The 26,257-nt window shown below is 47.6% G+C and overlaps 1 protein-coding gene across 3 annotated transcripts in view; it reads left to right on the top strand.

Moving 5' to 3' along the window:
* Nucleotides 1–26,257, top strand: part of ASTN2 (astrotactin 2) — an 844,134-nt gene that overhangs the window by 609,386 nt on the left and 208,491 nt on the right. For all 3 annotated transcript variants that reach the window (XM_044389549.3, XM_026513856.4, XM_026513855.4), the window contains 2 exons: nucleotides 3,930–4,034; nucleotides 7,019–7,198. In XM_044389549.3, the coding sequence (XP_044245484.1) occupies nucleotides 3,930–4,034; nucleotides 7,019–7,198 (285 nt within the window). The remainder of the gene's footprint in view (nucleotides 1–3,929; nucleotides 4,035–7,018; nucleotides 7,199–26,257) is intronic.

Below are 26,257 nucleotides of genomic sequence, written 5' to 3'. Positions count from 1 at the left end.
CCGGACCTCCCCCAGCCTCTCCGACCACACACCTGGCCTCTCCCGGTGCCTGTCAGTCCTCAGCACATCCAAGACGGGCCTCTCCAGGCCTCCTCCTTCCTGCAGGACGGAAGGCCAAAGGGACCTGCCCGGGTGGGGCTACTGCCCTGGGCTGTCCAGAGCTAGGGGGTTCCCTGAGACTCCAGACTCGGAGCCGAGCCAGACGGACTCTGCACATTTCAGGGATATTAACTGTAGTCGCCCTCCTGGGCGTCAGAGCCACAGACCTTCTTCATCCCGCATAACCGGACCTTTGGACCCTTTGACCTCCCCATTTCCCCTAACCCCCCAACCATTCTACTCTCTGCTTTTATGAGTTCGACCTCTTTCGAGTCTACATAAAAGTAAGAGCATGCCGTATTTGTCTTTCTGTGTCTAGGTTATTTCACTAGGTTTATTTTTAAATCATTCTAAAGTAAAATCACTGGACCCCTCAACCGGGAGCCTATCTTACTTGAAAGAGTTTGTTACACCAGCTTGATTTTGAACATGGGCGTAAGCCATCCTGTGGGGTGGGTATTATTTTCCCTGTTTTATAGATGAGGAATCTAGACTCAGAGAGGGGACAGGACCAGCCCAAGGTCCCACAGCACGCCTGCCAGCATGAGAACCAGGTGCCATGGCTCCAAGCTTCTGCCCTTTCCACTTGACTCTGCAGCTCCCCGCTCCCGCTCCTTCTCCCCCACAGGGAAGCTGTCTTCTGCAGGCTCTGCCGGGGCTCCATATCTTCTATCCCACCCAGGATGCCCTTCTGCTCCCCCTCATCTTCTCCCAGTTCCTCTTCTATCCTTTGTGGAGGGACTTTCCTAAGATGAAAGGGCCCCGGCTCTGCTTTTGCGATACAGTAGTTGGGTATCTCAACTGCTGCCCAGGGAGAATGGTCCCCCTGACGAGTGATGGACGTCTCACCGAGAGGGAAGTTGTCCCCTAGGGAAGACCCTGCAATGTGGCTGACTTAGGTTTCAGACCCCCTCTACCCTTGGGAGCTCCACGATCCTTTCCTATGAAGTGGCACAGACGGGACAGAGGACCCACATGTGCTGAGGGTCTCCCAGGGGCCATGCACCATGCATGTCTGAATCCATGTAACCCTGCAAGGGTTATTGTCCCCCTTGAAATGGATTAAAGAGATCCACATGACTAGTCTGTCATTGAGTCAGGATTTAAGCCCAGTGGGTCCAGACTCCAAAGCTGATGCTGTATCTGCGACCCTCCATCACCTTCTTGACCTGTCCTCCTTCAAAGAGGGCCCAGATGTAGATCACATGAAATCACAGATAGAAAAATGCTTTGCAAAGTCTGTCTAAAAACTACTGTGCCTTCCTTAATTTTCATAAGATCACAGAGTTTCAGAGCTGACAGGGACTGTTAAGGGCATCTAGTCTAATCCTCCTTAGCAATGAAGAGATCAGGTCTGTATTAGCCCCACTGAGTAATGATTCCTTTTGGATACCCCCAGTGACAGGGGGTTCAGCACCCCTTAAAGCAGATAGCACCATGGTCCAGGGGGAGGTGCTGTGCTCTACAGGGAAGTCCCCTGGCTCTGTCACTACCTTTGTGTGTCCCGGAGCACTCTCTCCTCTGAGCTTCGGTTTCTTCTTCTGAAATACGGGGTATCGCAATTACTTGTCAGCACTGGGTGACTACTAAAGATTGTGGGTGTAAAATGCTTGGTGCCTCGTGGTTCTGCATTAGTGTTTCAAGTTGTTAGGATTATTTGTTTGGATTTGAGGATCTTTGGAGGCACCCTAATAAGGAAACTGTTACATTTCTAGATTAAAAAAAAAAAATTAATTACCTGGAAAAGTACCTCCCTCCATTGCAGAGCCTCATTTTACCCCTAATGTTTGGTGAAGATCTAGGGATAGGGTCGGGGGAGATGGGGGTCAAGGATGAGTAAGGACTAGGGGTGGGCTTATGATGGGGAATAGGATGCCGGTGAGTAGGTGAGCCAGTAAATCGGCATTTGTTGGGAGCCTATTATTATGTACCAGGCTCTGTTCTAGGCTCTGCAGCAGTGAGAATAATAAAGACCATGGCCTTGACCTCAAGAAACTGACATTCCCCTGGAGGACCTTATATTCCAGACTGGAATCCAGGAAGGACCAAGGATGGAGGGAAGTGAAGGGCAAGGTAATGCCCACTTATCAGGAGTGAGGGGGAAAGATGATGGCTTTATACATATCTCGGTAATCAAAAGAGGTAGTGTGTTTTGTTTCTTTTGGGCATCATGCCACCCGATGAATGAACTGTATCCACAAACTGCTTCAGAATGCTCTGCCTCCCTCTCTTGAGGATGGGCCCCAGTTGCCAGTACCCAGTCCAAGCCTGCTGTGAATCAGGAAGAGCACAAAGGATGGGGTAGAGGCTACTTGGCCACAAGTGCCTGGTCTTCCTGTGCAAACTGGTTTCTCCTCCCTGACTCAAAACACGGCCTGTGCTTCCTCCCCCACCCATTCTCCTTCCCTTCCCAGCCCCTCCAGAGGAAGGACAGGACAGGCAGAGGAGATAAACAGAGAGGACATATTTATAACAAAACACCTCGCTCCAGTAGACATATATTTGGAGATCATGAATATTTTACTTTAAAATGAAAGCTTCCAAAAAAATTATGTTATTCCTGAAAAGGCTAAGGAGGGGGGGAAAAAAAGTTGACAGTAATGGACAACTTTAATACAACAGTAATGTCCAGGAAGAAATCATTTGTTCCAATGAGATTCTCATTTTCATCTTGGTATCAAATATCTCTTTAAGTGCCTCCTCACCAGGGGACAAGAGAAAAGGACAGAAAATGTGCCTACCATTTGCAGAGGATACATAACAACAATAATATTAACTGCTGATGTGACTAGCATTTCTTTTTCGTGTATTTCTTCCTGATTGTAAACAAAGAGAGTTTTCAGTGCTTAGAGCAGAAAATTTAGAAAATGCAGATGAATATAAATCAGGAAACAAGAATCTTTTATACACCACCACTCAGAGTTAACCGCTTGCTAACATTGTGTTGTTTTTGTCTTTGTTCATTCTTTGTCTATACCTGTGTTTCCCAAAATGCATTCTATGGAACATGAGTTCCAGTGAACCCTCTGGAAAAACGGGATTCCTCGGTCAAAAAAGTTTGCAAAATGCTGTATACTACTACCTTCCTAGAGCTTTAGAATGCATAGTAGTCTAGTCAAGGTGCTAAGAAATTATACAGATTTTTAAAAATCTTGTTTAACTTTGTTTAACGCCGTTTTGCAATGTGAGCCTTTCTGTATGTGCACACGTATGGGAGATCCCTATGCACATCCCATGTTTCCATGTTAGGAAACAGTGGTCCGCACAGGGGTCAGCAAACACGAAGGGCCGTATCATAAATATGCTAGACAGCTGCTCAACGCTGCTGTCATCGAGCAAAAGCCGCCATAAGGCGATACGCAGAAGACGGGCTGTGGTTTGCTGACCCCCCAGTCTGCATGTACAGCGTTGCTAGGTCACCGCAAGACTTCCACTTCTGTTGCCTTATTTCAGTCTCTACAATGCACCTGTGAAGTAATGTCAGCATAGGTAGCCATAGTATCAGATGGGGAAACTGAGGCACGGGGCTGTCTAATGACCCGTGGCAAGTTGCCTGCAGGGTTAAGCAGAATCATTCATTTACTTTGGCTTGCTGGCAAGCTGTTGGGAAGAGAAAAAGCAGGATGGGGGCTGAGATCAGAGGCCAGAAAGAGGCCTGGAGGCAGGTCCAGATAAAGCTGTTGGTTCCGTGAGAGCCTGAATGCGAAGGCTGACTGTCCGCCTATTTAGAAGCAGTGGCCATTCCACAGAGCCCAGGGCTGCAGGGCGGGAGTTTTGGTGAGTGTTCTCTCAATGCCGGCCTCCCGTGACCTTCTCATTCTGTCCTCCAGGAGACGTCAGGTACGACGAGGCCATGGGTTACCCTATGGTGCAGCAATGGCGGGTTCGAAGCAACCTCTACCGTGTGAAGCTCAGCACCATCACCCTCTCAGCAGGTGAGGACCGCTACCGGGCGGCCAGGGGGCTTGGGGTAGCTCAGCACATGTTCCCAAGGACTTGGGGTGCGCCGGGCCCTGGGCTTGGGGTGCTGAGGGAGTGGGCTCATGTCCTCCCTGCCATGAAGGAGCCCACAGGGAGGGTGGATGGGCAAGCAGACAGTGACATCCTTACGTTCAGGTAGGTTCTATGCAATAGTGGGGCAGTGGTACCCCAGAGGAGGGAGCTGTCTGTTTTGAGGAATCAGAGGGGCTTCCTGGAGGAAGGGGTGTCATAGCAGTGTGGGGATGGGTGAATAGGAGAGGGGGTAAATGACAATCTAAGTCACATTTATGTTCTATATATTCCAAGCTTGTGGCTTATAAGTTCTTCTGGTCTCTTCTGGATGGTTTCCTTTCCTACCCATCTCTGATTTAGCAATAACACATACCCCTCAACATGCATACCCCCCACCCCTGGCTCTGCCTGCACAAACCCTGTGTGTCAGCTGATGAGGACAATTCGTAATTCTCAGAATGGAACATGTTCTTTCATGCCTCTGTGACTTTGCACATGCTGTTCCCTCTCCCTGGATCTCCTTGTCCAGGGAACACATCCTGCAATACTGGGAGACCTGTCCTGCATTCTCCACTTCCCCCAGAATAACTCAAGGAATTCTGTGCAAACAACTACCTGTATTAAAGCACCGATGTGCTCGATTCATATCTGAGCTGTGTCTGTTTCCCCCACTGACCCAAGAACTGCGGGTACAGTGTGGGCCCCATCCATTTCCGTATCCCTGTATCCTATGCTGCTATAGTCTGTAACAGAGAATCAACACAGGCTTCGTACTCTTGTTTGATAAGGAATAAAAAAAAAAAAATGAAACCTGAAAAATTGGGAATGAGTGGAGGACTCTGGAAAGATGGTGTTTTTTTATCCCGGCTCTTAATCGTAACACTGCCCCTGGGTTATGGTCCGGGTGCTTTCCTATGCATTTGCCAGCACTTTTCTTATCTTCTCTTTTTTCGGTATCATTTTGTCCACGAGCAACACGAAACTCTTTTAGCCTAGGAATCAGAGGACTTTCTGGTCTGGGAAGTGCAAATATTAATTACCGCTGACATTGGCTAAGCACTTTACAATGTCTTTCTTAGGACTTCTATCAGTCCTGTATGGAAGACATTATTTATCCCATTTTTTTTCCAGATAAGGAAACAGGGTCAGAGAGGTTAAGTAACTTGTGCAAGGTCACACAGCTAGTAAGTGACTGAACAGGAGGAGAGGAGGGATTTGATTGCAGTTTTGTCTGCCTGGTAAAGAGCCACGGGTCATCTCCATGGTGGTGTTATTTATTATTTAAGAGAAACCATCTCATCATTAACACTGCTGTATTAATTACCCAGTTGCATGAGTTAACAGATTGGTGGTGAGGGGTGTTCTCATCAAACACCCATTCTTTGAGGCATGTTTCTGTTTTCCCCGCCACCCATACCCTCGCGCCTCACTCGTGAATCAGACTGTGATGTATCTGTTAAAACTACAAAGGTGTATCAGCTTTAATTAATCAATAATGATGTTCTTGAGAACCCCCTTGTAAATCACATGTTGGCAAATTGGAGTTCATGTTTGATGTTGAAGGAGAGCTTGCTTGCTCTTTCACAGTTTACTTTGATGTGGCACAGAATCCATTGCTCTTGTAATAATGGCGGTTGGTGTTTCCACCATGTCCCGGGAACTGTGCCCTTGTACCTGGTCAGGGTGGGGTGGGGAAGGATGCTTGTGCACCGCCAAAGACAAGGGGAATCGAGCTTCTGCTTTCAAGGTGGTGCCCACTGAAGGTGCAAAGAGTAGGTGCTCCTGGCTAGGATTGTGTGAACAGCTTCCTGGGAGGGTGGGGTGACTTTCCGGAGCCTTAGAGCATAGGAATGACTTAGGGAAGAAGTGGGGAGGCCCTTTCCGGTGAATGATAGTGTGTATGTGTGTGCATGTTATGGTTTGGGGACTGTAAATGAAGAAAGGATGGTGGAAATCTCAGGTCACATTTAGGAGACCTAAGAAGGCTGATTTGGCTGGATATAAAGCCTGATGTAGGTGGCTCATGGGAGATGCCCTTGGAGACCTGGAATCCCAGGTAAGGTCACTGGTAGTCTGGCCATTGGTAGCAGGAAGGAGCTCAGGCAGGGCTTAAGGCTCTTGGCAGAACAGCTTGGTGACCTGCCTATTGGAAGAAGGAGCACAGCAGGGAGCTGTGGTTATGGAGTGATTTCTGTGCAGGCTTCATGCTAGGCACTGAGGACCTAGGTCTCCTTGGCATGGGATTATGGCCAGAAGAGCAGCGAAGAGGCCCTTGACGCTGTCAGGAGAGAGAACATGCCACTGTTTCAGGAAGGCAGAGGCAGAAAGGGAAGTAGTATCCTAGGAAGCCAAGCCAGGGATCAGATCCGAGGATATCAGTATCTCTGCCGAGCCTGGGCCAGAGCAGCCCCAGGGCTCCGGCTGAGCGCAGGTCAAGCCCTGGGTGACTGGGTGCAGTGGAAAATGCATATGCTTTGGAGTGAGAGCAAAAGGGGGTTGGGGAGACCAAGGAAATCATTCGCAGTCTAAGCTTTAACTGCTCACGTACACAGTGAAGGTTGCAGCGTTGGGGCTGAGGCTGAATTGGAACCAGCAGGAGTAACAGCAAGCAGTGTGCTTGGTGCCCGTTAGTTGCTGGGACAGACGTCAGCTTTGAGTTCCTGATGGTGACTTTCACGTCCCATGACCTCGGTCGCCAAGCTTGAGGCCTTCCCCTGCTGTTGGTTCCCTCTCGGTTGTAGTGTCTTGTGTGTCGACCAGAGACAGTAACCTTTGCTGTGTGAGCGAGGGGAGGTTGCTATGCCCCTTCAGACCCCGGCAGCCACCAGACTGATCTTGTGGTGACACCAAATCCAGGCTGGAGAGAGCCCCCGGCCACTTAGACCTCCCAGATCTGACCCCCTCCCTGTGCTCCTGCTCTGTCCAGGCTTCACCAACGTCCTCAAGATCCTGACCAGGGAGAGCAGTCGGGAGGAGCTGCTGTCCTTCATCCAGCACTACGGCTCGCACTACATCGCAGAGGCCCTGTACGGCTCCGAGCTCACCTGCATCATCCACTTCCCCAGCAAGAAGGTCCAGCAGCAGTTGTGGCTGCAGTATCAGAAAGGTAAGGCTCCTGCAAGCTGGATCCTGGCTCTGCCACGTCTGAGCTGTGTGGCCTTAGGCATTCCCTGCCCCTCTCTGGGCCTCAGGTTCCCCGCAGACAGGATGAGGGGCTGTGTGATGATATCCCAGGATTCTTTCAGTTCAGGCATTTTCGGAGACCCTAAGGTAGCGGGCTGGGCTCCAAAATTCCTGCCTGTACTGCAGCCTCCTCGTTTCCAGCTCTCCCCTGAAACTACCGTCGGGGAAGAGTTGGAGGGACGGGAGCCGCGTCTCCTTGACACCTCCTTCTCTCCAGCCTCTGGGAAGAGCCCAAGAAGAGCTCCGGCTCCTCTGGGAGGGCTCACTTTGTGTCTGAGGGGACAGTTTCCGGTCTGTCCTGTGGAGAGCATTCTATCCTCAGGGAGGGTCCGCAGATCGTATGTCCCTTCGATCCTCAGCTGGTATCAGAACTGGGATTCCTCGGGCCAGACGCAGGAGACCAGTCTCTGCCACTCACCTTGGGAGCTTCGGTCCCTTCCCACCTCCGTTTTTCCCTTCCTGTGAAATGGGCGCTTAAGTAGTCATTCCTGTCCACCTTCCACATGAAAGGGAATCAGTTTGTGTCATAGCATTTTGAGAAAGACAGAAATATTCCATACTTGCATTATGTGTTTTAACAGGTCTGTGTATTCGCATCCCCATTTCATAGGGGAGAAAATGAGTCTCAGTCACGCCAAGTCAAGTGCCCATAGATACCCAGCTAATATGTAACAGGGTGAGGCCTGCTTCCTGTTATCATTGTTATTAAGGAGAGCTCACAATGGATGGAAAGGGTGGGGTGCTCACACCTTCTTCACATGGCTCAGCCACCCCATCTCAGAAACCAAATCAACATAACTCTTAGAACCACAGAATGTGGGAGCCACAAGGGACCTTACGGGTCTCACTGGGCTTAGCACCCCAAGTTTGCAGTTGGGAAAACTAAGGCCCAGAGGGAGGAGGAAGCTTGCTGAGTGTCACTGAGCTCCACTAGGTGGGTCCAAGACCAAGTGGGGTGCCCCATGCTCCCCATCCAGGGCTTTTCATGCCGCCCCTCCTCCCCGACTGGATGAAGGCCCGATGCACCTGCCTTTGCCATCTCCAGAACCTTTCCTTTTGCCCCCAGGGGCTTGCACCCCCCACCGTGGTCTCACCCCCCCACCCCTGCCGCCTGTGCGCAGCTGTGTGGGGCACGGGGTGGTTTATGGATGCAGGGGACATAATTGAGTTGTCTGGGAATAGCTATGTTTTTATGGCTGTGACAATGATGGTCTTTAAGGAACTGCATTAAATCAATAGGAGTCTCGTTGTCCTACCCTATAAATAACGTGACACATCATTAAGCAGGGCAATAAGCTTCGGGACTTTGAAGTAATACAATTAGGTTATGTTTATAAAAACCTTCGCTCACCGTGGCCACTGCGCCAGCTCGCCTCGGCCCGCGCCTGTCATGCTCAGTACCACGTCATCTCCATCCCCAGCTGCTTCCAGGCCTCGGACTGTTTCCCTCCAGAAAACCCCACTCCTTGCACAGTGGATGCATGGACTCCTGTTGCAAGTAAGATGGGTTGGGGGCAGAAGGAATGCCGAGAGAGCAGCTGGGGGCCCCCTTCGAGACGCCAGGGTCCTCAGGGTTGCCACAAACTTGCTGGGAGAACTTGGTGTGGTAGCTTTCTCTCTGAGTTGCTTGTGCAGAGGCATGTTTCTTTCTTTCTTTTTTTTTTTTTTTTTAAAGATTTTATTTATTTATGTGACAGAGAGACAGCCAGCGAGAGAGGGAACACAAGCAGGGGGAGTGGGAGAGGAAGAAGCAGGCTCCCAGCAGAGGAGCCCGATGTGGGACTCGATCCCGGAACGCCGGGATCACGCCCTGAGCGGAAGGCAGACGCTTAACGACTGCGCTACCCAGGCGCCCCCAGAGGCATGTTTCTTGCCTCTGTCACACGCTTGCTCCCAAGAAGAGCACAGGGGTACGTGGAGGCCGCCTTAACACTTCTGGGTGTGTTCCTCGCTCTCTCCACCTGCTGTGACCTAGATGGCACATGAAACACTGCGGTTTTATTTCTTTAAAATGTGGGAGCGCTGTTTGCCAGGGGGAGGCTGAGAAACTGGGGATTTTCCCCCCGAAGAACTGAAAGAACTCTGGACTCAGGGCTAGCGGGTGACCTTTCTCTCCCCAGCTGTCGACTCCGTGTCATGGGCAAGTGCTACACAAGTGCGCCCTGGGAAGAGGGTCAGGATGGGTCTGGGTTTGGACGTGGCTCACTCTGGGGGCAGAGCTGTGGGAAGAGAGAGAGCTAGCGTGGTGCTGGAGCGGGACAGACAGGCTTTCAAGTCCCCTTATCTCTTCTTCCATCCCTGCCGGGTAACATCGGGCTAGGAACTTCTAAGTTTCCGTGTCCTCATGTGTTAAATGGGGGATAGGGATTCCCTCGCGTGGCTTTTGGGAGAATGAAATGAGATAATACAGGTGAAATGCCTGGCATGTAGTCAGCACATGGAAAATGGTAGCTTAGAATAAAGCAAAACTTGTGGGCAGGAGCTGAGGATTCTGGTCCTGGCTGCATCTCCTGCTCCCATGGGATGCACCTTAATCTCCCTGTGATGCACCTGTGTCCCTAGAAAAGGACAATCCCTGCAAATATCCTTTCACCACGGAGAGTGGAGGGGTGGAGGGTTTCCTGGAGTCTTTGAAATCTATGTTTAGCCCCACGTGGTGGCTTGTCCTTGACTGGAAGGACCAAGGCTGCAAGAGAAGGTCAGGAAAAGAGACCCAATGGGGCCTGGGTAACAACAAGCACAGGTGTTAGTACGACACTTTACAGTGTATAGTGCTGTGGGTTCTCCCATGCACCGCTTGAGGCAAAGAAGGCAAGGATCCCACTCACACCTCCTCTTGGACCAGGAAACCTGAAGCTTAGAGAAGAAAAGGGGCTCGGTGGCATCCCAATTTATGAGTGAAAGGGACGGTGTTTGAATTCCAGCCTGAGCACGGTATTCCCTGCAGCCTAGATGATCCGGGGGCCACAGAAATTAGACACAAATGTCCCCTGAGTAAACGGTAAGCCTTGGTAAAGGTTTACTGAAGATGGGGCTCTAGCTCCTGTTGGGATCTGGGGCAGCCCCCAGAAATCATTGGAAAGCCCAGGGGCTTGGGGGCGAATGTGCCTGATTAAAATATTCCCATGAGAGATTTGTTTTACTCTTTTTCCCCAAGTGCTTCTCAGTGTGCATTCCACAGGGGGAATAAAAAAGAAAGTCACATTTATCGTTCATTAATTCTTTTGTTCACTAATATTTCCTAAGTGCTGCTTCTTGGCAGACCTTATGCCTGATGCTGGGGCACCACAGGAGACGGGATGTGGGTATTGTCCCCATGTTGTTCATCCCCCATCTGTCTTAGACATCCAACATTTCACCATTTTTTTTTAACCCACTGGTAGACAGCTGGAAAGAGGGGGAGGAAGGCACATGGTAAAGAACCCAGTCACTATCATGTGATAGCCTGTATCTATTCTTCCATGTGCCATTTCTGATCAGTTAGGGAATGGCTTATCTAGTATGGAGGTCATGAAGGCCATTGGCCAAGAGCGTTATGACTAGCAATGGCTGCTGTGATGCAGAAAGTGGGGGGCGGTGGTCTGTGTATCGTTTTCCCTGCAGCAGGGCAGAGTGAAAGCTAAAAGGGCAGACCCACCTTGCAACACTGATTCCAGGACGGCGCTGTGCATGCCAAGAAGGACTGGAAAGATCTAGGCAGGGAGGCGGGGTCTGCTACCACCAAGTGGGTCTCCTCAGCATTTCGCCAGTTTGGAGGGGACCAGAGCACTGAACAGGCCAGTTAGGTGGTGCCTGTCAGAAGCCAGGAAGACCTTAGAAGTAGCCCAAGTCATCCCTGGACCTTCCAGGCCCAAGAGTGCTTCGTGTGAAGCCTGTGAGTCTCCTCCAGCCCTCGCCTCTGCTCCCAGGCCATGCCCCAAGCACCACAGGTAGTTTTCAGTCTCTTGCCTTCAGCTTAATACTTTCCCTGCATGCTGCTGTGGTTCCTGATGTGTGTATATTTTAAAAAGCTACCTGTCTTCCAATTGGGACTCCATTTCACTCTTTGACTTGATATTCACATATTCTGCCTTGCTGTGACCTTGATCTACGCCTTTTTTTAAATGTTTCTTTATTATATTGTTAGTCACCATACAGTACATCCCCGGTTTCTGATGTAAAGTTCGATGATTCATTAGTTGCGTATAACACCCAGTGCACCATGCAATACGTGCCCTCCTTACTACCCATCACCAGCATATCCCATTCCCCCACCCCCTCCCCTCTGAAGCCCTCAGTTTGTTTCTCAGAGTCCATAGTCTCTCATGCTTCATTCCCTCTTCTGATTACCCCCCTTTCTTTATCCCTTTCTTCTCCTACCGATCTTCCTAGTTCTTGTGTTCCATAGATGAGAGAAACCATATAATAATTGTCTTTCTCTGCTTGACTTATTTCACTTAGCATTATCTCCTCCAGTGCCGTCCATGTTGCAGCAAATGTTGAGAAATCCTTCTTTTTGATAGCTGAGTAATATTCCATTGTATATATGGACCACATCTTCTTAATCCAGTCGTCTGTTGAAGGGCATCTCGGCTCCTTCCACGATTTAGCTATTGTGGACAATGCTGCTATGAACATTGGGGTGCATATGGCCCTTCTCTTCACTACGTCTGTATCTTTGGGGTAAATACCCAGTAGTGCAATGGCTGGATCATAGGGTAGCTCAATTTTTAACTTTTTAAGGGACCTCCACACTGTTTTCCAGAGTGGCTGTACCAACTTGCATTCCCACCAACAATGTAGGAGGGATCCCCTTTCTCCACATCCTCTCCAACAATTGTTGTTTCTTGCCTTGTCTATTTTTGCCATTCTAACTGGCGTAAGGTGGTATCTTAGTGTGGTTTTGATTTGAATTTCCCTGATGGCTAATGATTTTGAACATTTTTTCATGTGTCTGTTAGCCATTTGTATGTCATCATTAGAAAAGTGTCTGTTCATATCTTCTGCCCATTTTATGATTTGTTTATTTGTTTCTCACGTATTGAGTTTGAGAAGTTCTTTGTAGATCTTGGATACCAGTCTTTTATCTGTAGTATCATTTGCAAATGTATTCTCCCATTCCGTGGGCTGCCTCTTAGTTTTTTTGACTGTTTCCTTGGCTGTGCAGAAGCTTTTTATCTTGATGAAGTCCCACAAGTTCATTTTATCTTTTGTTTCTCTTGCCATTGGAGATGTGTCATGAAAATTTTGCTGTGGCCGATGTCATAGAGGTTGCTGCCTATGCTCTCCTCTAGGATTTTGATGGGTTGAGATACGCCTTTTATCATGATTTGAACTCTGTACGAAGTTACCCATCCTCTGGCTACCCTGGATAAAGACTTCCTCATTTGGAGATAAAGCAGAGGTTTTGCAATCAGATGGACTCGGGTTCAAATCCCAGCTCTACCTCTTACCAGCTGTGTGATCTTGGGCAAATTGATTCACTCTCTAGATCACTTTCCTCATATGCAAAATACAGGCTCCAGTGAGAGCACAGCCCTTCTGTGGACTCATCTAGCACTGAGCTGGACACCTAATTATTATCTTGATCCAACCCATTCCCTCCCTCCCTGGCTGCCACATCTGCTCTGGTGACTGTGTTCCCAGGGGTGTGTGTGTGTGTGTGTGTGTGTGTGTGTGTGTGTATGGGAGAGAGAGACCAACTGAGGGAGGTAGGAGGAGTCAGAAGAACACAGAGAGGTAGACAAGTGTAAAACAGAATCTGCACACACACACACAAAGGAGAGACAAAGAAAGTGAAAATGTGCATGATTAATATACCTTTCTCAAGTTTATAGACTCAATGACCCTGTGAAAGGACATTTTCTAGTGAAAGTGTACGGCTCTTGAGTTAAGATTGGGATAGTCCATGGTATAGAGATGTCCTCACAGATAAATGCCTGTCACCACCTTTAAAAGATGTTTTATCTCTATTATAATTTCCCAAGACTGTCCAAGGGAATGAATTGCTGCATTTCCATTTGAATTACAATGCACTTTTGAATGTCAGCCGCAGCATTCCTAGACTACTCTGTAAAGGAGTTTTGGCTGTTTGAAAGGCAGCACAGGGGTTAAGTGGGGGGAGGAGAAGGAAGACAGTCAAATGTCACCTCCTTTAGTGAGGACAGTTGTGACCAAGGGGCTGATGGGGGCTGGAGAACTCTCCTGGGCTTTCAGTTTCCTGAGGGAGCTCGCTTCAAAGACAGCAACCAGACATGAAAGGTGGCGTGCTCAGAACTGAGACCTGCCTGGGTACTGGTTTACTTCTCTGTAGATTTAATCATCAGGCGGCAGTTTTCAGTTCCCATTTGCTTGACCTTCTCTTGGCGTTCGACGGAACTGACCACTTCCTGCTTGAGGCACTCTGTGTGTTTGCTTCCATTGTCCCAGATCTTCTTTGTCAGTCCCTTGCCTTCCTGCTGGCTTCTCTGTCTGCTTTGCGGGCTTATCCTTTTCTACCAACCCAGTCCATGGGGCTTCATAGGACCCTTCATAGGGCCTGGGACCCTCTTCCTGGACTGTTCTCTCTGTGGGGACACTGTTACCATCCCTACACTGACGACTCCCACTTTAGACCTCTGCCTCCAAGCTTTCCTCTGATATTTGCCATTATGCCAGCACCCTTGCCCACCCAAACTCTGCCCCACACAACCTAGTACTTTCCCAATGTCCTAGTGAAATGTGCCATGATCTGTTTGTAGGTGGAACCAGAAGCCTGAGTCCTTCTTAACATCCCCCTCTCCCTCGCTTCCCCCCATTTCCCAAATATTATCCGTTTTCATTCTCAGTTAGGTCTTGAATTTGCCCACTTCTTTCCATCTCACTGCTGTGCCCTGTATTGAGCTGCCATCATGGCTTGCCTGAACTCTAGCATTGTCATTCTGCCTGGACCTCTTGCATCCTCTCTTGCCCCCCATCAATCCAAACCACACAGCAGCCCTGAGGACATGGATCAGTCAGTGCTCTCCAGAGAGACAGAACCAACAGGATGGATGGTTGGATGGATAGATAAAAGTCTCTATTACATATAATATTCATATATATATATTTATTTATATTTAGAGAGAGAGAAAGGGAGAGGGAGAGAGATTTATTATGAGGAATTGGCTCATGTGATTATGCAGGCTGGGAAGTTTCAAGCCAAGATCTGTTCAGCAAACTGGAAATTCAGGAGAGCTGATGGTATAAGTTCCAATTCCAAAGCTGGCAGGCTTGAGACCCAAGAACCAATGTTTCAGTTTGAGTCCAAAGGCAAGAAGAGGATGCTGTTCCAGCTCAAATAGTCAAGCAGGAGGAGTTCTTTCTTATTCGTGGTAAGGTCAACCTTTCTGTCCTATTCCCGCCTTCAACTGATTGGAGGAGGCCCACTCACATTAGGGACGGCGGTCTGCTTTACTCAGTCTGCTGCTGATCTCATCCAGAACACCCTCACGGACACCCTCATAGACACTTCTAGAATAGTGTTTGACCACATATCTGAACGCCCCGTGGCTCAGTCAAATTGACATATACAATTAACCGTTAACAGAAATACCATCATGCTACTTCTTGGATGAAAGCTCCTGGATGCTTTGTCATTGCCTTGAGACTAATTTCCAAACTCTTCCCCATGGCCTCAGGGCCCTCCCAGATCTGATGTGTCCCCAGCCAACCTCCCCAGCCCCATCTGCTCCAAGCTGTCTGCCTCTTGCTCACATCCAGCCTCGCAATCCTTAACGACAGCAGGAATCAGGGATCAGAGCCTGGCCATGTTCATCTATGCCAGGGTCCCAGCGAGGTGGTGGGAGGTGGCTGCATACCCCTCTCCCTTCCCCTGGCTTCTTGGCTTCCATGCAGCCATTTGTAGGATACACCTAGCTCTGAGGTAGTGTTTCCTTAGAGAGTAGGGAGGTCAGAAGAGGTTAAATATGAGCTGGACATTCGCTCGTCTGCAGCGCGCCAGAGGAGAGAACTAACTTAATTCTCCTCAGAACCTTGCAAAAAGACGATACAGGATGTGGTTCATTAAACACAAATAGGCCCATGAGACTGCCATTTCCACCAGATGAAATTACCAAAAAAAGCATTTGTTCCCCGGTTTAGATTGAGCCCATCTGGAACGGAACACCCTAGTCGTTTTCCTATTGGTGCATACCAAGAATAATAATCCTTCGCAGGGCTCCGCACAGAGCAGCTCACGAAGCACTTTCACGTACATTTTTTTCATCCAATTTACTCCTCGCACAACAAGCCTGGAAGGGAGGCATTGTTATCTGCATTTCATGCTTGAGGAGACTGAGGCTCAGAAGGGTAAGATGGCCTGAGGACGTTCACACCAGCGAGCTTGCAGAGCAGGGATTTGAACCCAGGCTGCTTTCATCACAAGGACCGTGTTTGTCCCTACCACGGCAGCCTCGGAGAACTCTCTAGATGCTGGCAGCAGGCCCAAGGGAACCGTTTGCACTCCTGTTCTGTTTCTCTTATCCACCGTCGAAAGACCTGCAGGAAGTGAAGACTTAGAGCGTAGGCCCTCAGCCTGGGCATGGGAGGAGATACTCTACTCACCGATACCCCAGCCCTAGAGCGCCAGAGCCGTAAAGAACCTTGGTAGTCCTCGAGCCAGGGTAGAGCTTCTCTCTGTGTGCCAGTTTTGATCACAAGGTCGTAGCTGCCCAGAGTGCTCGCTGAAAGAGATCCTGGGTCAGGACCAGGTTTGGTGACAAGAATGCAGCGATTGCTTAGCAGCACCAGTCATGGGTGTGAGAGGAAGAAAGAGTGACTCTTGTGTAAGGTGTTTCCCATCCTCAGCCAGCTGGCTGTTCCCATGCAGCAGATGGGCAAGTTGAGGTCAGCTTATGCAATCAGTTAGAACCTGCAGTGGTGAAGGGGGGACACCTAATAACCAGCTAGCAGCATTTTGGGGGGGTCCTCACCCTCCTGAAAACTCAGAGCAAATGCAGACTCCTGGTTTCCAAAGCCCCCCACACCCTCAAAGATGGGAGAGTTTCTGGTTGACGGACTGCACGTTTTCTTATTTTAAGGTACAGGCACATACAGATACACCATTCCCTGAAGCGGTGGAGGCTGCCCCTCTTGCCCTTCCACTTAGGGAAGCAGTAAGAGATTGATACTGTTGTGAACTAGTTATTCCGATTCTATTCAGACAGCAGCCAAACCACTCTTGTTCTCCTATCACCGTCCTATTCCCAGGAAAGTGATACAGGGACTGAGGGAGCAGGGCTGTCAGATGGGACCCTTCTTTCTCAGCAGTCTTGCACGAAGAATGTGGAATTTCCCTGGAGATGAATATGGCGCTTTTGTCCTCTCTCTGCTTTCAACCCCTTAATGAGAACAAAGGTCTGGAAGGCACACAGCTGCGTAGAGGGAAGCTTTTCCCCAGGTCACCGGTGGCAGTCAGGTCTACCCATCTGAGCCTCACTCACAGATCCCATAGCACAGGGTGCGTTCCTTGCCACTCTGTCTCTCCTGTCCTTCCCTCATCCCTTTCCACCCCTCCGTCTTTCCGCGCTTGCGTGTCCAGCCCCTGCTGTATGTCAGGCTCTGCATTAGGGGCTGAGGCAGCCAAAGTGAGTGAGACCCACTTCCTGCTCTCAGGAGGCCCACAATCAAATGGGAAAGGTTAACCAGTGAACAATGACAACGCTTTTGATAAATGCTGTGACAGAGGAAAGTGTGTGTGTGTGTGTGTGTGTGTGTGTGTGTGTGTGTTTAGGGTCAGGAGTGGAGGAAGCAAGGCTGGGAGACTGGTCCCTAACCATGTAGGTTGGGTGGGAATTTCCCTGGAGAAGAAGACATCTTAGCAGAGCCCTGGAGAGTACGGGCATTTGCCACCTGGGTGGTGGAGATAGATTACAGGGGACAAGACACCAATCTGGGGATGTGGAAAAGCCTGGTGAATGCTGAGTCCTCCGAGACCAGTTGGGAACAGTAGTGCCTGCATGTCCTCAGGTGCTCTTGAGGGATGCCAGTGGCCTCTTTTTCAGATCTTTGAATGTCTCCGTACCTCAGTCTTCCAAGTAGTCACAGAAACTGCCATCGCCTCTGTCCCCAGCTGAGTACTCTCATGCGTGGGAGAGGCTGAATCTCCAAATGCCTACAGTGAAGTCAAAACACCGGGCCAGTTTCAGAAGGACCCGGGGAATAGTTGGAAAAGCATCTGAACCTTTCAAGTTGTTACGAAGATGGGATTAGATCGTGTGATTGGTTGGCTCATAGTAGGAACTCAACACGAATCAGTCATTGGTGCCCACTCCTTACCAAAGGAGTGCCTCTCAACAAATACCAACATACTTATCAGCTGTGTGTGAGTGACCTGTCCCCATTTGCCAGATGTGTGACGTAGGACAAGGCATTTTGATTTTCTGAGTCTCAGTTTATCTTTAAGATGGGTATAGTGATGCTTGCTTCACAGTATTGTTATGAGAATGAACCGAAACAATGATTATAAAGCCATGACCACTGCACCTGGCATATAAGAAATACTCAGGAAATGCGCGCTATTATTATTATTTATTATTGTGAGACACAATCGAGTCAGTGATGATTATTATTACCATCAGTTTTCTAAAACAAAAGGCATAAATGTGTAGCTCTTTCCAGTACTGAGTATAGAAGCCTAAGATAACCCTAATGGCATGGCCGTTTCTCACCGGGTGATTGGCCAACCTGAATTTGAGTCCTGCTTGAACCTGGGGGGTGGGAAGAGAAAGCAGAATTATCAGAAAGCTCAGCCTGGAGCCCGGCAGTGGGGTGCAGGGGAGCCTGTTTGCACAGCTGGATGCTGAGCTTACAATGCCCAAGAAGAAAGTGCAGGGCTGTGTGTGTTGGGAAGCGGATGGCGGAGGAAGGGGCATCAATGACTGATTTGTTTGGAGTTCTTATTATGGGCCAATTAATCACATGATCTTGCCTTGTTCTTCATAAGAACCCCATGGTCCAGGGTATTATGTCCATCTTCCAAATGAGAAAACTCATCTGCTTAAGGTCACATGGCTGGTACTAGGCAGAGGCAGGATTCTGTCTCAGGACTGTGTGACTCCAAGGCCCCCTTGCCCTCGTCCATCCCCGTAAGAACAGACGCCACGTACTGAGAACCACTCTTTGCCAGCAGGCACACTGGGCACTTCGAGGACATGATCTCATTTAGTCCTCACAACGACCCTCTAAAGCTGGTGCATGTCTGCCTAGGACGCTGAGCATTAGGAGGTGCTGGGGTGGGAAGGGCGTGTATATAATCCAAAGGCATGTAGCGGGTTGAAGTACTTGCACTTTTCCTTTCTTTCTTTTCTTGCTCCGGCCCTCTCACCGTTCACATTTTGCTATTACTTAACCACAGTGGGCACTCCAAAGAGTGTTCTGTCTGAGAGGCATGTGTCTTTCTCCTGAAACAGGTAGAAGTAGTTGATCAGGAAGAGTGAAAAAAGAGGCAGACAGATCAGCAGGATTCCAGCCTGCATGGTGTCGGTCAGCTGGCTCGAGATCCTTGTTTTCTAGCAACACCTTGGCTCTGGGTCAGGGTCCAGGCTTTGAGCCAGGCCTTAGAGATTGACTTGACCATTGATCCAGTGGGTTGGAACTGCCCTTGGTTGTTTTTTTCTGACACAGAAGTCCTAGACCCCAAGTGTTCCTCCTTGGGATCCTTAAGGTCTGCACTTCTGTTCCCTCACATTCCACAGGTGCCCAAGGACATGGAAGACTCCTTTTAGAGATCTTAGTCCAAGCAGTCCCTGAGGTCGGGAGCATCAGAATCACTGAAATTTACAACTGGAAAGATCCTTAATTCAATAAATCTATTAATATAGATGGTGAAATGGGTAATGAGAAACTTGCTCAGAGGGAACTGTAAATTAGTGGCAGGGTTAGGAGTCAAACCAGCTCCCTTTTCTCCCTCCTCCTTCCAAGAAGGTGTGCTAAGAGGCAATTCAAGAGAACTTGTGCCCAAAGCTATCTCCTTTCTGTTTGTGATTGCTTTATTGAGATACAGTTTACATATTGCATATTGCACAGTGAAGGTATCTTTTTGAGCCTTCTCTTCAGTGGTGGTTTTGCACAAAGTCGAAATTTAGGGTTTTCATGATTGTATTGTTGAGAAGATTCTCCAAGGAAAATGAAATATGAGGTAACCACTCCTCCCACCTTTCAGTCATATCCCATTTTCCATTGCAGCTTACTCTCAGTGATTCAGGGAGGCAGCTGCTGGGAGGGGCACAAGGTGGCACAGCCAGCTGGTGCTAAATGTGACACAGAGTGTTCATTTCTATCAATATAGGAGCTAGGCTGCTCCCATGCCCTGGTTTTGTCCAGCAAGTTTTAGTGCCTACTCCATGCGAATGCAGCAATACATGAAATGTGGCTCTACCTTCACAGAGCTCAGTCTAGACTTGGAGAGAGACAGGTAACGAGGAAATCACAATGCAAGGTGAGGAAGCACAATGCTAGGAGGAAGCACAAAGTGTGGTCTGGACACCCGTCTCAGACTGTGGGGCAGCTCAGGAAGGGCATCCCAGAAAACCTACAGGAGGCAAGATTTAGGCAACATAGGTGGTTAAGGAGAGGGAAGGTATCAGGGGGCAAGAAAAGCATGTACAAAAAAAAAGGCCCTGAGATAAGAGAAGAAAAAAAAAAAGTATGTGGAGCAGATTGCTAGGAAACAGTGCCGAGGTAAACATAGGAAGATAGAGGGGCAGAGGCCAAATCCCACTGGATGCGTGGACCACGTTAAGAAATGTGTCCTTTTACTAGGAGCAATTTAAGGTTATTGAAAGATCTGATGTAATATTATTTGCATTTTATAATTTGATTCTGGCTGGTGCGGGATAGGGCTTGACTTGGGATTGAAGGAATGCTAGATTGGAGTTGGGAAGCTCAGTTAGGAAGTTGTGGCCTTGTTTCAGGAGAAAAATAATAGCAGCTTAACATTTAGTAGTCATGCAGCTGAAGAAAAAAAAAGTGGGTGAGAAATGGTGGCACTGAAGTGTTTCTTAAAGTAGAACAAAAGAAGAACAGCAGGTGTTGGAGAGCTGAGCTCAGGTTTGAATATGTTGAGTCTGAGGTTTCTCAGGGACATCTCCAACGAACATACCAGCCCACAGTTGACAGGCTAGTTGGCAATGTGAACTGGGCAGCTGGACATACACCGGTCTGGTCGTCAAAAAAGAGGTAAGACCTGAAAATGCAGGTTTGGAACCTAGTTGTGTAGGTAATCATCACAGGAGAAGACAAAGCTCCCAGTATGAAAATACAGTTCCCCTTTTGCAACTTGTTTCCTTACAGAGCAACTTCCAACCAACCCTGCCCCCCCGCCCCACGCCCAGTATTGTTTCTGACCTTTTACTTAGAGAGGCTTTGTTTCAGAGAGGCTGTCCACACTTCTCATTTCTGGCCAGCTTTTCCTTATGTAAAATGTTACTGGATGCCGAGGAACAGCCCTAGTGCGTAGTAGGTAGGCTGGAGTTAACACCTCCCATTTCACTGAGGAGGGAAACAGGCCTATGCGGCCGTCAGCGCCAGAGCAGAAGGAATGCATATATACTTCTAGGGTTTGGGCTTCGTTATTTGCACCTTTCATTTGGCCAAGAGTCAAACAGTTAGCCTTTATGGAAGGTCTAGCGTATAATGCCCATCCGTGTACACATCACACATTTCCTCCCATCAGTGTAAGTTTCATTTTCCTACATCCAGCCCCTGAGTCATGGATCAGGTGAGACAGGCCAACCTGCTCCCTTTCCACCCTTTTGAGCCATGATATTTCCAATTTATTCCTAACACTTTAACAGAATCCTTAGATTTGTTTAACAAGTTCCATATCCTTGGACCTGAGAGTTTTTATTCTTAAGTCTAAATATGAAGTGTCATTTCACAAAAACACATAGTCTTATTCATGTGGTTGCTCATAAATGACATTCATGAAACTTCATTCGTCATATTGTGAAGGTGTTTTAACGTTTATCTCTAACTATCAGTTGTCACTGGAAAGTAGTGGGATGGACTCCAGCCTGGTATGTGGTTCAGAGGAGGGAACTGATGCTGTCCTACACCCAGATATAAAAGCATGTAACACTCACATAATGAAGTTTTCTGCTCCCAAGCAAGTCCAAAGTGGCTTGAGAAAACAAGGAGAGGAGACTGGGTTGGCTTGTATATAATGGGTAGGGGTGTGGAGTAGGGTTGAGGTGGGTTGCCGTGGTCCGAACTTCCCTCTGGCACCAAAGGTGGCACCTAGGTTTGTCAAATGAGGGGTGGATGGGGAAGGGGGGAGTAGTGGGGCTTGAAAGCTGTCAGAATTCAAGCACCAAGTGGAAGTCAGAATCTTTATTACATTTCTCCCTGGATGTTTGACTACTAAAATGTGCTGTTTCATTTAATTGAACTTGAACTTGTGTAAGTAAGCCATTATGGTACTCTATGAAGGATGCAGTCTGAAGGTGGTAAGGGAAATGAAAATTCTACTAAATGCCTTGTATTTAAAGCCCAACATTGTATATTTTGAGAAGTGAAATGAGTGCTTTGGTCACGATCAATAATGTCTGCAACTCTGAAGGTGATAAGGAGTGTCTTAGGCCTTTTATTATGGATTTAGTATGTGTAAAGACATTCGCAATCTTGATTTATGTTTTGGGTTATCTGTGACACAAGAGATTCGCAGAGATCTTTACCCTAAAGAGGCAACCACGGATAGGGAGTTGTTGCTGCCATTGGCTGGACCAGATGAGCACATCATTGGCAATGGTCCAAGAGTCTACAGAGATGTGGAGATGGGGCTGACTGTTGCCCAGGGCACCCAGTGCAAAGAAGACTGCACGAAGTGTGGCCACTTGTGCTGACTCCTGAGTCCTGTCCCATTATCAGGAACATCCCAGTTAAGGGCTGAAAAGTAGCAGCCTTCCAGCAAACTCCATCACATATTATGGTGGTGATACCACCTATAAAGTATATAAACTGTTTACTATTCACTTGGTTGATCCCAGGGGACTCCTAAGATAGCCAAAGGGCCTGGGAAAGGAGGTGATCTTCTCCAGCACCATTGCATCTGGCAAAGGACTGAGGATGGAGGGGGTAGTCTATCCTAGACATGAGCTCTGCTGAGGGCCTAGGTTTGGCTCTATGGCTGTGCCAAGCTTTCAGGGTGCTGCTTCCATGACCCAAGGCCTAATGGGCGGCTAGGGATGGAGGGCCACAGGTTCAGTGCATGTGACAACCAGCCTGTTTCTGGGAGAGCCCAGTATGCAGCCAGCAATTGTACTCTAATGCCTTATGTTAATTTTTGTAATTATTTGACTTAATGAATATTGACCTGGAGGAAAAAATCCTTTTATGCCAGCCATCTATAGGAACAGCTAAACACATATATTTCTGTTTTAAAATAAATACACATACATATGTATATACATATACATATATATATATAAATATACTTATATATTTTATATATATATAATCTTGACTCCATTTAACCTTTCAAAAAGTATCAAGCTGACATCCTGAGTACTTTAATCAAATAACAAGCCTTTAGGCTTTATGTGCAGCTTTTCTTCTGGGATACAATACTGTGAGTTTTGCTTCTGCCCCTCCATCAATCCTACTCTCCTTCCAATAGGCTTTTAATTAAGAAGCTGAGCAGTGCCACTGTATCACCAACACAGGTCTGAAATCTCCCCCACATGAACTTGAAAATTTTACATCAGTGCACCATGAGGGGGAGTCTTTGCTTCCTACAATGGAAGTCACATCTTCTGAGCCCCTCACATTTTTTTTTTTTTTAAGATTTTATTTATTTATTCGACAGAGATAGAGACAGCCAGCGAGAGAGGGAACACAAGCAGGGGGAGTGGGAGAGGAAGAAGCAGGCTCCTAGTGGAGGAGCCTGATGTGTGGAGCTCGATCCCATAACGCCGGGATCACGCCCTGAGCCAAAGGCAGACGCTTAACCGCTGTGCCACCCAGGCGCCCCCTGAGCCCCTCACATTTTCTGAATTAGGTACTTTTACATATGCTATCCCATTTATAGTATTTAATTCTCAAAAGAGCTCTTTAAAACATGCACTGTCCTTGCCTTCTGCCAGATGAGGAAACTATAGTTCAACAGAGTGACAACAGCTAGTGAGTGACCTTACAGTAGGGTTACAGCTGGGGTATAGTAAGCAATTGGACCAAAGTGGAGCAGATTATTACAAAGTGCAGGTTCTTTCTACCACTCTAATTTAAACACAATACAATTTTATCAAGAATTATGCAAAAACAGAGGCAAAACTCAACAATTCTAGTTGGTTAAAAATTAATAAAAAAATCATAGCACTGAAAGGATTTTACTGATGATCTAATCTAACCTCTTTCCAGACAGGGAAATTGAGGCAGAGGTATACTGATCACCTGAGGCCGTATCGGTAGGTCAGAGGCAGAGCTGTGATTGAGACCTAGACCAAATCCAGTGATTTCCCCACTAGAATACAGTGCCAGTCCCAGAGCTGCCTCGCTAACTTCAGACATAGCCAGGGTAGCATGAATATTAATGATATTGACAAGATACAGCCATAGGTCTGGAGTGTAAGTGTGTATTTTGCTGAACAGCTTTCTACCTCACCACTGCCCTGCTTGTAAAATTCATCCAGGCAGCTGCTGTAATTTGTTTTGCGATCCCTTGAGGGGCTGTACATCCTGAGTACAAATCAACAGCCTAGTCAGGTGCAAGAAGAGCCCTGAGTTGCAGACGAGGCTCTAACTTCCACTTCCCTCCTACAGAGCTGGGTAACACTTCACTTTTAAGAGGCCATTAATTAGTACTAGATTAAAAGTACAGCTACTTAAGCATTACTTGCCTTACCCACAGGAACACTGTAGGACTCCAGCCAAGTTTATCCTACTGACTGGAGTAATGGAGTATCCCTCTGTGGACTATCTCAGGCTGGAGTGTACATTGGGATTGACCCTTATAATCGTTCAGGTAGTGCCTGTCCCTGGCCTTTGAGGAAGTCCAGGACAATGCAATACTAGATTTCAAATATCTTAGACAGGAAAAACGGAAATAATTTCTGAAAAAGTAGGCACATCAACATCATTTATTGTTACATTACTTTTTTCTTTTCTGGACACTTGGCATAGTGCCTGGCCCACAGTAGGTACTCAACAAGTACTGAATGACTCATTTCTCTAAAAGCATATATATACTCAGAATGATAAAGGGAAGGCGGGACTTAGCCAACCTGTAAGCCATTTGTTTGCCTTCAGTTTCTCATATACCTTATTAAAGGGCTTACCTAAGAATACCTTTTTATCTAATGTGAGGGGGCTGTGTTCGAGAAAACTAAGGTTACTGGAGGCCTATCATCATTAGCAAGTAAAGTAAATAACAGCCAACTAAACACCTGAGGATATATATATTCTATGTTTGGTACCATGGGAAGTGCTCACAGCAATTTATACAATAACAGAAATGTGACATAGGGAGAGTGATAATAAAAAGGAACAGGTGATTCAGGGGGAGGAAATCCCAGAGAAAAGTTCTGGTTGGCAAATAGGAACCTGTAATATAGGAAAGAGGGAAAGTATCATTTGGAGGGCTTGGATAACCTCACACACCACTCATTCGAATAACTCAAGGAAAGAAGATAGTTCCAGCTACCATTTACTGGGTATGCCGAGTATTTTCACATCTCCTATCTCACATCTTACACCCTCACTTCAGAAGATCATTTTCATCATTTCCCAAAAGGGGAAAGGTGAAATGCCTGGCCCAGGGCTTCACGGAAGACAAGCAGTGCTATAGTTTAATGGTTTTCAGAAAGTGTTCTGTAGGGTCACAGGAGTTTTGCAAGGGTGCGCAGGTTAGGTGAGGGGATAAATAAAGCCCATTCTGCAGGCCCACAAACCTGCTTCCACCAGAGCAGCTGCTCTTTGATCTACTTTACATAATATACTTGCACTTGAGACTTTATTCGAATCAGGGCACCACTGCTTAAACACACACACACACACACACACACAACACACAAAAACTGCTCTAATTGAGGTAACTAGTTTCCTGGGGCTGTCCTATGAATGTAATAGAGGCAACATAGTAGATAATTGAAAATTGATTGCACTAAGCATGGCCTAAAATATTCACATCGAAGAAATAAAAACGTTCCGACTATACTTATGTCCCTTTTGGGCCAGCAGATGGCTGCTGTACTTGAGGACCAAGGCATGAGTGTGGCTCAACAATGGGTAGCCCTGGATGCCGAATACCAGTGGTGGGCGATGCACCGCCTGCCTAAAGCATCGGCAGCTGGAGGGCTTCTGGCCCATTTACGTCAGGCCAGCCCAAAATATACATCTCTGCGCTGCAAACTGTGCCAAAAGCCTCGACCAATGCCATTACCTTAGCAAGCCCCCCCACTGACAGCAAAGACAGATCCGTTCATGCCAGGTGCTATCACAGATAAAGTGGCTCTAATAACTAGTGGAGTTATTTCTGATAAACTTTTAATTGGATCAATTTCCTCTCAATTATACAATCTTTGGAAATTGGATGCAATTCCATGATCAGAACATGGGGCTATCTCCAGGTGAAAAGTGCAAGACAAACCAGTTAGACATCATACCAATTCTTTCCTTTCCTATTCTTTGCCACCTATTACAACAGAAGCCAAAAAAAAAAAAAAAAAAAAAAATGCCATCACCAAACAAACAAAACAAGTTTGAGTAGACCAGCTTAGCAATTTGTGTGTCTTTAAAAAGCAAGGTGATAGCTCTTTGGCTTGCCATCAGCCCTGCACCTAAAGAGCAAACTATGTTGCTTCGTAAAAATAAAGCCTGAGGGTCCTTGTCACAAATTCCCTCATCCACTTCTGGTCTTTTTAAAGGGACAAGACTTCTTCTTTTTTGAACTCTACAAGGATAAAGCAAATGGTAGAGGCTCACTTCCTAACAGAGTGTTGGTGACTCTGTAGACTGTGGGGGGCTGATTCTGTACACGTGTGTGTGGGAG

The sequence above is a fragment of the Ursus arctos genome, unplaced genomic scaffold, assembly GCF_023065955.2.
Source record: "Ursus arctos isolate Adak ecotype North America unplaced genomic scaffold, UrsArc2.0 scaffold_18, whole genome shotgun sequence".
Lineage (NCBI taxonomy): Eukaryota > Metazoa > Chordata > Mammalia > Carnivora > Ursidae > Ursus > Ursus arctos.
Note: the sequence above shows the minus strand (reverse complement) of the source record. Positions and strands in the feature narration are given on the sequence as shown.